Source organism: Scyliorhinus torazame, chromosome 22 (genome assembly GCF_047496885.1).
Source record: "Scyliorhinus torazame isolate Kashiwa2021f chromosome 22, sScyTor2.1, whole genome shotgun sequence".
In the NCBI taxonomy this organism is placed as follows: domain Eukaryota; kingdom Metazoa; phylum Chordata; class Chondrichthyes; order Carcharhiniformes; family Scyliorhinidae; genus Scyliorhinus; species Scyliorhinus torazame.
In genome coordinates this window covers 37,239,985-37,255,164 of record NC_092728.1, presented here as the reverse complement: position 1 = coordinate 37,255,164, position 15,180 = coordinate 37,239,985, and the positions used below count along the sequence as shown (strand labels likewise).

The following is a 15,180-nucleotide window of genomic DNA, read 5'->3' as shown; positions in this document are numbered from 1 at the left end:
CAGAGTAAAGCTCCCTCGACACTGTCCCCATCAAACACTCCCAGGAGAGGTACAGCACGGGTTTAGATACAGAGTAAAGCTCCCTCTACACTGTCCCCATTAAACACTCCCAGGACAGGGACAGCACGGGGTTAGATACAGAGTAAAGCTCCCTCGACACTGTCCCCATCAAACACTCCCAGGACAGGTACAGCACGGGGATAGATACTGAGTAAGGCTCCCTCCACACTGTCCCCATCAAACACTCCCGGGACAGATACAGCACGGGTTTAGATACAGAGTAAAGCTCCCTCCACACTGTCCCCATCAAACACTCCCGGGACAGGTACAGCACGGGGTTAGATACAGAGTAAAGCTCCCTCGACACTGTCCCCATCAAACACACCCGGGACAGGTACATCACGGGGTTAGATACAGGGTAAAGCTCCCTCTACACTGTCCCCATCAAACACTCCCAGGACAGTTACAGCACGGGGTTAGATACAGAGTTAAGCTCCCCCGACACTGTCCCCATCAAACACTCTCAGGACAGGTACAGCACGGGTTGAGATACAGAGTAAAGCTCCCTCCACACTGTCCCCATCAAACACTCCCGGGACACATACAGCACGGTGTTAGATACAGAGTAAAGCTGCCTCTGCACTGTCCCCATCAAACACTCCCAGGACATGTACAGCACGGGTTTAGATACAGAGTAAAGCTCCCTCTACACTGTCCCCATCAAACACTCCCAGGACAGGAACAGCACGGGGTTAGATACAGAGTAAAGCACCCTCTACACTGTCCCCATCAAACACTCCCTAGACAGATACTGCACGGAGTTAGATACAGAGTAAAGCTCCCTCTACACTGTCCCCATCAAACACTCCCAGGACAGTTACAGCACGGAATTAGATACAGAGTAAAGCTCCCTCGACACTGTCCCCATCAAACACACCCGGGACAGGTACAGCACGGGGTTAGATACAGAGTAAAGCACCCTCTACACTGTCGCCATCAAACACTCCCAGGACAGGAACAGCACGGGGTTAGATACAGAGTAAAGCTCCCTCTACACTGTCCCCACCAAACACTACCAGAACAGTTACGGCACGGGGTTAGATACAGAGTAAAGCTCCCTCTACAGTGTCCCCATCAAACACTCCCAGGACAGTTACAGCACGGGGTTAGATACAAAGTAAAGCTCCCTCGACACTGTCCCCATCAAACACTCCCAGGACACATACAGCACGGTGTTAGATACAGAGTAAAGCTGCCTCTGCACTGTCCCCATCAAACACTCCCAGGACAGGTACAGCATGGGGTTGGATACAGAGTAAAGCTGCCTCTGCACTGTCCCCATCAAACACTCCGAGGACAGGAACAGCACAGGGTTAGATACAGAGTAAAGCTCCCTCTACGCTGCCCTCATCAAACACTCCCAGAACGGGTACAGCACGGGGTTAGATAAAGAGTAAAGCACCCTCTACACTGTCCCCATTAAAGACTCCCAGTACAGGAACAGCACGGGGTTAGATACAGAGCAAAGCTCCTTCCACACTGTCCCCATCAAACACTCCCAGGACAGGAACAGCACAGGGTTAGATACAGAGTAAAGCTCCCTCGACACTGTCCATATGAAACACTCCCAGGACAGGTACAGCACGGGGTTAGATACAGAGTAAAGCTCCCTCTACACTGTCCCCATTAAACACTCCCAGGACAGGTACAGCACGGTGTTAGATACAGAGTAAAGCTCCCTCTACGCTGTCTGCATTAAACACTCCCAGGACAGGTACAGCACGGGGTTAGATACTGAGTAAAGCCAGGGAAGAGATTGCTGGACCTTTGGTTTTGATTTTTATGTCATCATTGGCTACAGGAATAGTGCCAGAGGACTGGAGGATAGCAAATGTGGTCCCTTTGTTCAAAAAGGGGAGCAGAGACAACCCCGGCAACTATAGACCGGTGAGCCTTCCGTCTGTAGTGGGTAAAGTCTTGGAGGGGATTATAAGAGACAAGATTTATAATCATCTAGATAGGAATAATATGATCAGGGATAGTCAGTATGGCTTTGTGAAGGGTAGGTCATGCCTCACAAACCTTATCGAGTTCTTTGAGAAGGTGACTGAACAGGTAGACGAGGGTAGAGCAGTTGATGTGGTGTATATGGATTTCAGTAAAACGTTTGATAAGGTTCCGCACGGTAGGCAATTGCAGAAAATACGGAGGCTGGGGATTGAGGGAGATTTAGAGATGTGGATCAGAAATTGGCTAGCTGAAAGAAGACAGAGGGTGGTGGTTGATGGGAAATGTTCAGAATGGAGTTCAGTTACAAGTGGCGTGCCACAAGGAACTGTTCTGGGGCCGTTGCTGTTTGCCATTTTTATAAATGACCTAGAGGAAGGCGCAGAAGGGTGGGTGAGTAAATTTGCAGACGATACTAAAGTCGGTGGTGTTGTCGATAGTGTGGAAGGATGTAGCAGGTTACAGAGGGATATAGATAAGCTGCAGAGCTGGGCTGAGAGGTGGCAAATGGAGTTTAATGTAGAGAAGTGTGAGGAGATTCACTTTGGAAGGAATAACAGGAATGCGGAATATTTGGCTAATGGTAAAGTTCTTGAAAGTGTGGATGAGCAGAAGGATCTAGGTGTCCATGTACATAGATCCCTGAAAGTTGCCACCCAGGTTGATAGGGTTGTGAAGAAGGCCTATGGAGTGTTGGCCTTTATTGGTAGAGGGATTGAGTTCCGGAGCCAGGAGGTCATGTTGCAGCTGTACAAAACTTTGGTACGGCCGCATTTCGAGTATTGCGTACAGTTCTGGTCACCGCATTATAGGAAGGACGTGGAGGCTTTGGAGCGGGTGCAGAGGAGATTTACCAGGATGTTGCCTGGTATGCAGGGAAAATCTTATGAGGAAAGGCTGATGGACTTGAGGTTGTTTTCGTTGGAGAGAAGAAGGTTGAGGAGACTTAATAGAGGCATACAAAATGATCAGGGGGTTAGATAGGGTGGACAGTGAGAGCCTTCTCCCGCGGATGGAAATGGCTTGCACGAGGGGACATAGCTTTAAACTGAGGGGTAATAGATATAGGATGGAGGTCAGAGGTAGGTTCTTTACGCAGAGTAGTGAGGCCGTGGAATGCCCTACCTGCAACAGTAGTGAACTCGCCAACATTGAGGGCATTTAAAAGTTTATTGGATAAACATATGGATGATAATGGCATAGTGTAGGTTAGATGGCTTTTGTTTCGGTGCAACATCGTGGGCCGAACGGCCTGTACTGTGCTGTATCGTTCTATGTTCTATGTTCTAAGCTGTCCGCATGAAACACTCCCAGGACAGGTACAGCACAGGGTTAGATACAGAGTAAAGCTCCCTCTACACTGTCCCCATCAAACACTCCCAGGACAGGTACAGCACGGGGTTAGATACAGAGTAAAGCTCCCTCTACACTGTCCCCATCAAACACTCCCAGGACAGGTACAGCACGGGGTTAGATACAGAGTAAAGCTCCCTCTACACTGTCCTCATCAAACACTCCCAGGACAGGTACAGCACGGGGTTAGATACAGAGTAAAGCTCCTCTACACTGTACCCATCAAACACTCCCAGGACAGGTACAGCACGGGGTTAGATGGTGTAAAGCTCTGACTGCATTGAACACTCGTAGAAAGGTTACAGTGCAAAAAAAAAAAGGGGCCATTCACCCGATTACATCTGTTCCGACCAAAAAGAGAAAAAAGAATCCAGCCGCTGATTCTTATCCACTTTCCAGCACCTGGTCCGTCTCGGCATTTCCCATTCAGATCCAGGTACCTTTTCCCATTCCGATCCAGGTACCTTTTCCCATTCAGAACCAGTTACCTTTTCCCATTCCGATCCAGGTACCTTTTCCCATTCCGATCCAGGTACCTTTTCCCATTCAGAACCAGGTACCTTTTCCCATTCAGATCCAGGTACTTTTTCCCATTCAGATCCAGGTACCTTTTCCCATTCCGATCCAGGTACCTTTTCCCATTCAGAACCAGGTACCTTTTCCCATTCCGATCCAGGTACCTTTTCCCATTCTGAACCAGGTACCTTTTCCCATTCAGATCCAGGTACTTTTTCCCATTCCGATCCAGGTACCTTTTCCCATTCCGATCCAGGTACCTTTTCCCATTCCGATCCAGGTACCTTTTCCCATTCAGATCCAGGTACCTTTTCCCATTCCGATCCAGGTACCTTTTCCCATTCAGAACCAGGTACCTTTTCCCATTCAGATCCAGGTACCTTTTAAATGAATTGAGCGTTTCAGCTTCAACCACCACCTTCCGCAGGAATTGACACAGACCACCCGCGTGTCCCCTCTACTCCTTCTACTTCAACCTATTCCCCCTGGTCATTGACCCCTCAGCTAGGGGGAACAAATCTTTCCTGTCTACCTTGTCTGGGCACCTCATAATTCTGTACAGCTCAATTAGGTCACCCCTTAGCCTCCTCTAAGAAAAGCAACCAAAGACTATCCAATCTCAACTCCAAGCTGCAATTTTCTAATCCTGGCAACATTCTTGTAAACCACCCCTGTACACTCTCCATGAGCCATCAGGCTGCATTCTTGGGTACCCCAGCCGCGCGTTTCTCGGAGGTGCACCGTTCGCTGGAGGCGAGATTCACTGCTTGACAATGGAATTTCCCATTGAAACCACCCCACAATACCGGGAAACTCGCAAACGGGGGTGCACTGCCAGCGGGAACAGAGAATCCCAATATTTCCTTTCTTAATGTGGTGACCAGAACTGAAGACAGATCTCCAGCTGTGGCCTAACCAGCGTTTGATACAGTTCCATTGTTATTCCCCTGCTTTCACATTCAGTACCTCGCCCTATAAAGGAAAGCATGTTAAATGTTTTATTCACCACATTGTCTACTTTTTCCGCCCCCTTGGAGGACCTTTGAACATTCTCTCCAAGGCGCCTCACTTCGTCAACTCCCTCAAATCGTCCTGATTATTGAGCATTCCCTTGCTTTGTCTTCCCCAAATGCATTACCTCACACTTTCCCGATTGAATTCCATTTGCCAGTTCCACACCCACTCAACTAAACTATTGCTAACATTCTGGCTCCGACAGGTATCGCTTCACAATCAACTACGCAGTCAGCGTTTGTGTCTTTTGCAAATTTCCCAATCGTGCGTCCCACGTTAAGGGCCCGACACGGAGCCCTGTGGAATGCCACTGGAAATCTCACTTTCCTGACTCGTCTGGCATGTGGGATCTTGTCAAATGCCTTACTGAAATCCATGTACAAAGAACAAAGAAAAATTACAGCACAGGAACAGGACCTTCGGCCTTCCAAGCCTGCGCCGATCCTGATCCTCTATCTAAAACTGTCGCCTATTTAAAGAACAAAGAAAAGATAGACAATAGAAAATGTAGACAATATTCACTGTACTACCCTCAGCAATCCTCCTTCTTACGTCCTCAAATAAACCTATTAAGTTTGTAAGACACGATCTTCCCCTAACAAAACCATGCTGACTATCCCTGATCAATCCGTGCCTTTCCAAGTGACATTTTATCCTGTCTCTCAGGATTGTTTACAATAATTGTTCCACTGTTGTAGTCCGACTGGCCGGCCTATAATCTGGCCTAATTCTTTCTTTGTTTTAAAATACTGCAACAACGATAAACTTCCAATGCTCTGGAACCTCAACTGTATCTCGTGAGGATTGGAAAATGATCCGCTGAGCATTTGCTATTTCTCCCAGGCTTTAACAGCCCGGAGTACCGTTCCTCTGGCCCTGATGATTTATCCACCTTCAAGGGTGCCAGTCCCAGCAGTACTTCTCTCCCACTATGCTTGCTGCAGTGAATATTTCACATTCCTCTTTTATGAAAATATTTGGATTAGCCTCCTGCTTAGTGAAGACAGATACAGAAGTACTCATTGGGAATGCTGCCACATCATCTGAATCAACTCACAAGAACATAAGAACTAGGAGCAGGAGTAGGCCATCTGGCCCCTCGAGCCTGCTCCGCCATTCAATGAGATCATGGCTGATCTTTTGTGGACTCAGCTCCACTTTCCAGCCCGAACACCATACCCCTTAATCCCTTTATTCTTCAAAAAACTATCTATCTTTATCTTAAATACATTTAATGAAGGAGCCTCTACTGCTTCACTGGGCAAGGAATTCCATAGATTCACAACCCTTTGGGTGAAGGAGTTCCTCCTAAACTCAGTCCTAAATCTACTTCCCTTTATTTTGAGGCTATGCCCCCTAGTTCTGCTTTCACCCGCCAGTGGAAACAACCTGCCCGCATCTATCCTATCTATTCCCTTCATAATTTTATATGTTTCTATAAGATCCCCCCTCATCCTTCTAAATTCCAACGAGTACAGTCCCAGTCTACTCAACCACTCCTCGTAATCCAACCCCTTCAGCTCTGGGATTAACCTAATGAATCTCCTGTGCCCACCCTCCAGCACCAGTATGTCCTTTATCAAGTAAGGAGATCAAAACTGAATACTCCAGGTGTGGCCTCACTGACACCTTATACAATTGCAGCATAACCTCCCTAGTCTTTAACTCCATCCCTCTCGCAATGAAGGACAAAACTCCATTTGCCTTCTTAATCACCTGTTGCACCTGTAAACCTACATTTTGCGACTCATGCACTAGCACACCCAGGTCTCTCTGCACAGCAGCATGTTTTAACATTTTATCATTTAAATAATAATCCCTTTTGCTGTTATTCCTACCAAAATGGATAACCTCACATTTGTCAACATTGTATTCCATCTGCCAGACCCTAGCCCATTCACTTAGCCTATCCAAATCCCTCTGCAGACTTCCGGTATCCTCTGCACTTTTTGCTTTACCACTCACCTTAGTGTCGTCTGCAAACTTGGACACATTGCCCTTGGTCCCCAACTCCAAATCATCTATGTCAATTGTGGGCCCAACACTGATCCCTGAGGGACACCACTACCATGTACATCTCTGTTAGGCCCTAATCTTACCTTAGTTTTTTACCTATTGCCTATACACAGGCACTTAAAAAAAAAAAAGTTTTTTTTCTAATTCTCATACTTGATATCACTCCCAAACAACAGTTTCTCACTAACCGATGAACTTATATTTCTCGTGTGATGAGCACTCGGTGCTGCTGTCTGTCTGAGCAGGGTCCTCCTCTCTCACTCTCCTCTCGATGCTGCTGTCTGTCTGAACCGGGGTCCTCCTCTCTCACTCTCCTCTCGGTGCTGCTGTCTGTCTGAACCGGGGTCCTCCTCTCTCACTCTCCTCTCGATGCTGCTGTCTGTCTGAGCCTGCGTCCTCCTCTCTCACTCTCCTCTCGGCGCTGCTGTCTGTCTGAGCCGGGGTCCTCCTCTCTCACTCTCCTCTCGGTGCTGCTGTCTCCCTGAGCCGGGGTCCTCCTCTCTCACTCTCCTCTCGGTGCTGCTGTCTGTCTGAGCCGGGGTCCCCCTCTCTCACTCTCCTCTCGATGCTGCTGTCTGTCTGAGCCAGGATCCTCCTCTCTCACTCTCCTCTCGGTGCTGCTGTCTGTCTGAGCCAGGATCCTCCTCTCGCACTGTCCTCTCGATGCTGCTGTCTGTCTGAGCTGGGGTCCTCCTCTCTCACTCTCCTCTCGGTGCTGCTGTCTGTCTGAGCCGGGGTCCTCCTCTCGCACTCTCCTCTCGGTGCTGCTGTCTGAGCCGGGGTCCTCCTCTCTCACTCTCCTCTCGGTGCTGCTGTCTGTCTGAGCCAGGATCCTCCTCTCTCACTCTCCTCTCGGTGCTGCTGTCTGTCTGAGCCGGGGTCCCTCTCTCTCACTCTCCTCTCGGTGCTGCTGCCTGTCTGAGCCAGGATCCCCCTCTCTCACTCTCCTCTCGGTGCTGCTGCCTGTCTGAGCCGGGATCCTCCTCTCTCACTCTCCTCTCGGTGCTGCTGTCTGTCTGAGCCGGGGTCCTCCTCTCTCACTCTCCTCTCGGTGCTGCTGTCTGTCTGAGCCAGGATCCTCCTCTCTCACTCTCCTCTCGGTGCTGCTGCCTGTCTGAGCCGGGATCCTCCTCCCTCACTCTCCTCTCGGTGCTGCTGTCTGAGCCGGGGTCCTCCTCTCTCACTCTCCTCTCGGTGCTGCTGTCTGTCTGAGCCAGGATCCTCCTCTCTCACTCTCCTCTCGGTGCTGCTGTCTGTCTGAGCCAGGATCCTCCTCTCTCACTCTCCTCTCGGTGCTGCTGTCTGTCTGAGCCGGGATCCTCCTCTCTCACTCTCCTCTCGGTGCTGCTGTCTGTCTGAGCCAGGATCCTCCTCTCTCACTCTCCTCTCGGTGCTGCTGTCTGTCTGAGCCGGGGTCCTCCTCTCTCACTCTCCTCTCGGTGCTGCTGTCTGTCTGAGCCAGGATCCTCCTCTCTCACTCTCCTCTCGGTGCTGCTGTCTGTCTGAGCCAGGATCCTCCTCTCTCACTCTCCTCTCGGTGCTGCTGTCTGTCTGAGCCGGGGTCCTCCTCTCTCACTCTCCTCTCGATGCAGTTGCCTCCCTGAGCCCGCGTCCTCCTCTCTCACTCTCCTCTCGGTGCTGCTGTCTGCCTGAGCCGGGATCCTCCTCTCTCACTCTCCTCTCGGTGCTGCTGTCTGTCTGAGCCGGGATCCTCCTCTCTCACTCTCCACTCGGTGCTGTTGTCTGCCTGAGCCGGGATCCTCCTCTCTCACTCTCCTCTCGGTGCTGCTGTCTGTCTGAGCCGGGGTCCTCCTCTCTCACTCTCCTCTCGGTGCTGCTGTCTGCCTGAGCCGGGATCCTCCTCTCTCACTCTCCTCTCGGTGCTGCTGTCTGTCTGAGCCGGGATCCTCCTCTCTCACTCTCCACTCGGTGCTGCTGTCTGTCTGAGCCGGGGTCCTCCTCTCTCACTCTCCTCTCGGTGCTGCTGTCTGTCTGAGCCGGGGTCCTCCTCTCTCACTCTCCTCTCGGTGCTGCTGTCTGTCTGAGCCGGGGTCCCCCTCTCTCACTCTCCTCTCGGTGCTGCTGTCTGTCTGAGCCAGGATCCTCCTCTCTCACTCTCCACTCGGTGCTGTTGTCTGCCTGAGCCGGGGTCCTCCTCTCTCACTCTCCTCTCGATGCAGTTGCCTCCCTGAGCCGGGATCCTCCTCTCTCACTCTCCACTCGGTGCTGTTGTCTGCCTGAGCCGGGATCCTCCTCTCTCACTCTCCTCTCGGTGCTGCTGTCTGTCTGAGCCGGGGTCCTCCTCTCTCACTCTCCTCTCGGTGCTGCTGTCTGCCTGAGCCGGGATCCTCCTCTCTCACTCTCCTCTCGGTGCTGCTGTCTGTCTGAGCCGGGATCCTCCTCTCTCACTCTCCTCTCGGTGCTGCTGTCTGTCTGAGCCGGGATCCTCCTCTCTCACTCTCCACTCGGTGCTGCTGTCTGTCTGAGCCAGGATCCTCCTCTCTCACTCTCCTCTCGGTGCTGCTGTCTGTCTGAGCCAGGATCCTCCTCTCTCACTCTCCTCTCGGTGCTGCTGTCTGTCTGAGCCGGGATCCTCCTCTCTCACTCTCCTCTCAGTGCTGCTGTCTCCCTGAGCCGGGATCCTCCTCTCTCACTCTCCTCTCGGTGCTGCTGTCTGTCTGAGCCGGGGTCCTCCTCTCTCACTCTCCTCTCGGTGCTGCTGTCTGTCTGAGCCGGGATCCTCCTCTCTCACTCTCCTCTCGGTGCTGCTGTCTGTCTGAGCCGGGGTCCTCCTCTCTCACTCTCCTCTCGGTGCTGCTGTCTGTCTGAGCCGGGGTCCTCCTCTCTCACTCTCCTCTCGGTGCTGCTGTCTGTCTGAGCCAGGGTCCTCCTCTCGCACTGTCCTCTCGATGCTGCTGTCTGTCTGAGCCGGGGTCCTCCTCTCTCACTCTCCTCTCGGTGCTGCTGTCTGTCTGAGCCGGGATCCTCCTCTCTCACTCTCCACTCGGTGCTGCTGTCTGTCTGAGCCGGGGTCCTCCTCTCTCACTCTCCTCTCGATGCTGCTGTCTGTCTGAGCCGGGATCCTCCTCTCTCACTCTCTTCTCGGTGCTGCTGTCTGTCTGAGCCGGGGTCCTCCTCTCTCACTCTCCTCTCTGTGCTGCTGTCTGCCTTAACCGGGGTCCTCCTCTCTCACTCTCCTCTCGGTGCTGCTGTCTGCCTTAACCGGGATCCTCCTCTCTCACTCTCCTCTCGGTGCTGCTGTCTGTCTGAGCCAGGGTCCTCCTCTCTCCCTCTCCTCTCGATACAGTTGCCTCCCTGAGCCCGCGTCCTCCTCTCTCACTCTCCACTCGGTGTTGTTGTCTGCCTGAGCCGGGATCCTCCTCTCTCACTCTCCTCTCGGTGCTGCTGTCTGTCTGAGCCGGGGTCCTCCTCTCTCACTCTCCTCTCGGTGCTGCTGTCTGCCTGAGCCGGGATCCTCCTCTCTCACTCTCCTCTCGGTGCTGCTGTCTGCCTGAGCCGGGATCCTCCTCTCTCACTCTCCTCTCGGTGCTGCTGTCTGTCTGAGCCGGGATCCTCCTCTCTCACTCTCCTCTCGGTGCTGCTGTCTGTCTGAGCCGGGATCCTCCTCTCTCACTCTCCTCTCGGTGCTGCTGTCTGTCTGAGCCGGGGTCCTCCTCTCTCACTCTCCTCTCTGTGCTGCTGTCTGCCTTAACCGGGGTCCTCCTCTCTCACTCTCCTCTCGGTGCTGCTGTCTGCCTTAACCGGGATCCTCCTCTCTCACTCTCCTCTCGGTGCTGCTGTCTGCCTGAGCCGGGATCCTCCTCTCTCACTCTCCTCTCGGTGCTGCTGTCTGTCTGAGCCAGGGTCCTCCTCTCTCCCTCTCCTCTCGATACAGTTGCCTCCCTGAGCCCGCGTCCTCCTCTCTCACTCTCCTCTCAGTGCTGCTGTCTGCCTGAGCCGGGATCCTCCTCTCTCACTTTCCTCTCGGTGCTGCTGACTGCTTTCCCCACATTCCTGCTTTCGTACTCTACTCTGGGTGCTTATCACTGCCTGTCACTGCAACCTCCTCTCAAACTCTCTTCTCGGCTGCCTTCTGCCTGTCTCAGGACCCTCTTGCACTCTCCACTTGATGTTGCTGACTCCCTGTCATAGTGTCCTCCTCTTGATGCTGCTGATTGCCAGTATCCTCCCATCGCATGCCCCTCTAGATGCTGACTGCCTGTCCTTGGGTCCTTCCCATGCACTCTCCTGTACGTGCTGCTGTGCCTGTCCCCTGGTCCTCCCCTTGCACACTCCTGTAGCTCCTGCTGACTGCCTGTCCTAGGATGTTCCCTTGCACTCTCCCCTCGCACTCTCCCCTCGCACTCTCACCTCGGTGCTGCTAACCATCTGTCCCAGGGTCCTCCCCTCACACTCTCCACTAGATGCTGCCGACTGCCTTTCCCATCGTCCACTCCTCGCGTTCTCCTGTAGATGTTGCTGATTGCGAATCCTAGGGCCCGACCCTCGCACTCTCCAATAGATGCTGCTGTCTACCTTTCCTGGGGTCCTCCCCTCGCACTCTCCTGTAGTTGCTGCTGACTTCTATCCCAGGGTCCTCCCCTTGCACTATCTAGATGCTGCTGACTGCCTTTCGCAGGGTGCTCCCCTCACACACTCCTCTAGATGTTGCTGACTGTCTGTCCCAGGGTCCTCCCCTTACACTTACCTCTTGCACTTCTGGGACAGGTACTGCTCTATCCAAGTTGGGCTGAAAGAGCCTCATTCATGTTGTCACGACTGGGGACTGGACTTCCCTCAACACTTCCACTCTGTCTGGGTATTTTTGTGGAGTCTGATCTCGCCACCGGATGTGAGCTTCTTGCTGACCTGCTGTTTCTTCCTTTCCCAGTGAAGCTCGCTGGAATAAGGGCACAATATTAAAGGCATCTGTGGACTATATTCGGAAGCTGCAGAAGGAGAGCAACCGTTCGAAGGAGCTTGAAGTCCGGCAGAAGAAATTGGAGCATGCGAACCAGAACTTGCTGCTGCGGATACAGGTGTGAACCCGTAGTCCCGATTCCAGGATCCGTGCAGAGTGCCCCCTTCACATTACTGCCTCTGGCTGGGGGGACTGGCAACTTTCTCTGTGCCTGCGTTTACTCTTCCACTTGCCTCGATGAGTGTCAGAAACCCAAAGACACCCAAGGCAAAGTCCTCTTGATTGGCACCCCATTCAGCGCCAAAAGTGTTAACTCGCTCCACTGCAGTGGCGGCCGTGTGTCCCAAGGTGCAGTGCAGGAACTCACCAAGGCTGCTCAGGCAGCACCTTCCAAACCCACAACCACTGCCATCTAGATGGACAAGGGCAGCAGACACCTGGGAACTCCACCACCTGGAAGTTCCCGTATATTGCTGTTTCTTCGCTGTCACAGGGTCAGAATCCTCTCGGGGGCAATTAGGAATGGGCATTAAATGCTGGCCGACTCAGTAATGCCCACATCTCCTGAGAGAAGGAAATAATTTAGACGTTTTCAGCACATGACCTGAAACTGTTCTTTCATTATCTGCTTGATTGGCCAATAGAGAAACTGTTTGTGTGCCCTCCACACCTCGCTGTCTCAGGAAGTGCTCTGTCTATTTCTCTGCAGTTGTGGCACAGGTAGTAATCATTTCCTTTTTCACCTTCTTGGCAGGAATTGGAGATCCAGGCCCGGGTTCACGGTCTGTCGCTGAGCTCTCCCTCGGGCCTCAACACTGCCCAGCTCGCTGCCCAGGTCATCAAACAGGAGTCCCAACCCAGCCAGCATGGCGGTGAATGCTTGCAGCTTCCCAGCCTCACCCAAGCAGCAGGTCCCAGCTTTGGCCTCGGCCTTGACCTGGGGTTGCTTGACCAGCCACTCGCCTTTGACTCCTTGAGCGACTTCCCCTTCCCCTTGAAGCTGGATTCTGGCCTCGGGGACGTCCTGATGGACGACTCGCTGTCTCCTGTGGCAGCCGCTGACCCATTACTCTCCTCAGTCTCACCTGGTGCGTCAAAGGGCAGCAGCCGTCGCAGCAGTTTTAGCATGGAGGAGGAGCTGGGATGTTAACGAGATCTCCCACTGGCCTTACAGAACATGGTGCAGAACCCTTGAGAAACATCCGGACGCGTGAATAACCTAGAAACTTCCAGACATGTCAAAAAACATCGAGAAACTTCAAGACACACCAGTAACCCTCTGGAAACTTCCAGACACACCAGTAACCCTCTGGAAACTTCCAGACACGTCAGCAACCCTCTGGAAACTTCCAGACACGTCAGTAACCCTCTGGAAACTTCCAGACACGTCAGCAACCCTCTGGAAACTTCCAGACACGTCAGCAACCCTCTGGAAACTTCCAGACACGTCAGTAACCCTCTGGAAACTTCCAGACACGTCAGCAACCCTCTGGAAACTTCCAGACACGTCAGCAACCCTCTGGAAACTTCCAGACACGTCAGCAACCCTCTGGAAACTTCCAGACACACCAGTAACCCTCTGGAAACTTCCAGACACGTCAGCAACCCTCTGGAAACTTCCAGACACGTCAGCAACCCTCTGGAAACTTCCAGACACACCAGTAACCCTCTGGAAACTTCCAGACACGTCAGCAACCCTCTGGAAACTTCCAGACACGTCAGCAACCCTCTGGAAACTTCCAGACACACCAGTAACCCTCTGGAAACTTCCAGACACGTCAGCAACCCTCTGGAAACTTCCAGACACGTCAGCAACCCTCTGGAAACTTATCGAGCCATTGACCGTTCAATTAAAAAAAAAAATCAATGTTTTTATTTTGTTTTTTAAGTTCTAATTTTTTTAGGTTTTTTTTCTTAATTTTTATTTGAATGGACTTGAATGTGTGGACAGGCGGTCAGCCGTACCCGAAATTAAACAAACCGAGGATCTCGTTAAGAGGATCCCCAGTGTGTGTCAAAGGGAAGGCTTCTTTGATTATTAATATAATTTTAAGGTGTTAGGGGAGGGTAGAGTGATGGTGGAAGGGTGATTCTGTACTGATGCCATTGCTACGGTCACTCTCACTGTTTCCACGCTGATGGCTGCCTGGCTCTCTCTCGACCCTGCAACTTGCCAGCTGCCCACATCCCTCATCACCCATCCTGAAGCAGAAAGGCCGAGGGTGCGATGTTAGCTGACCTCTTCTAACCCCCACCCACCCCAAGCTCCTTGACGTAGCTGCTCCTTGACGTAGCTGACCCTTGCTCCTTATCCGGGGCTGTGCTTTCTCTTAAAGTCATTAATTAGAATGTAAGGATTAGGCCATTCAGCCCTTCGAGTCTACACCACCATTCAGTAAGGACGTGGCCTGTGGTCCCAACCCTACTTTCCTGTTGCCTCTGCCTCCATAACCTTTGACTCCTTTGTTGATCAGAAATATGTCAAAGTCCACCTTGAATGTATTCAACTTCGAAGCTCCCACTGCTCACTGGGGGAGAGCATTCTAAACACTAACTGACCCTCTGAGAGATGGAATTCCTCTTCTGCGTTTTGATTGGAGATGTGAAACTGAGGCCGGTTCCATATTTCTCCACAAAGGGAAACATCCTATCAGCATCTAACCTGTCAAGCCCCCCCCCCCCCAGAGAATGTCATATGATTCAATAAGATCATCTCCCATTCTATATTCCAATGGGTGGAGGCTCAAGCTATTCCTCAGACCAACCCTTCATGCAGGGGGTCATCTGAATGACCCCTGTCCGAGCTGCTTCTAATTAAAAGGAAGGAAGATTAAAATTGGGATTGGCACCTTTGAGAAGGAGCAGAGGGGAAACTGGGCGACCCTCTCCCTATCCACATTCCAGTGTTCAGGAAATAAAAAGGGCCAATGGACTGCAGCTATTCCAGTGTGGGGGATGTAGGATTAGGCAGTGACAGAGCGAAATAAAATAATGCTACTTTTTTAAGCAAAGAATCATGTTAACGTCTGAATACAACAGTTACTCCGGCAAGAGATCTGTACAATAAACTTTTATACTCTGAATGTAACCTGTAGTCTTGCTCATCCTTTGTGCCTCCTGGTCCTCATTTTACCCGCTCTTCAAGGTGGTGCTCGCACACCACGAGGACGTGTTCACCCACCACAGGACCTCTTTCCGTGTCCCGGCCCTCACCTCCCCACCCAACTCCTCCCATTTACGCTTGCTCTCCTCCACAGGAGCACCCTCCCTTCCATCAACTCACTGGAGATGTCCGACACCCTTCACCCCCCAATATCATCCTCCGACAACAGCTTGTCTTGCAACACCGGAGA

At 52.1% G+C, this 15,180-nt stretch overlaps 1 protein-coding gene across 1 annotated transcript in view; it reads left to right on the top strand.

The window, feature by feature from the left end:
• Positions 1 to 14,915, top strand: part of LOC140399014 (microphthalmia-associated transcription factor-like) — a 29,938-nt gene extending 15,023 nt beyond the window's left edge. Inside the window, exons 3-4 of the mRNA XM_072488063.1 lie at positions 11,798 to 11,945; positions 12,582 to 14,915. Coding sequence (XP_072344164.1) covers positions 11,798 to 11,945; positions 12,582 to 12,977 — 544 coding nt within the window. The 3' untranslated portion in view covers positions 12,978 to 14,915. The remainder of the gene's footprint in view (positions 1 to 11,797; positions 11,946 to 12,581) is intronic.
• The last annotated feature ends 265 nt before the right edge of the window (positions 14,916 to 15,180 follow it).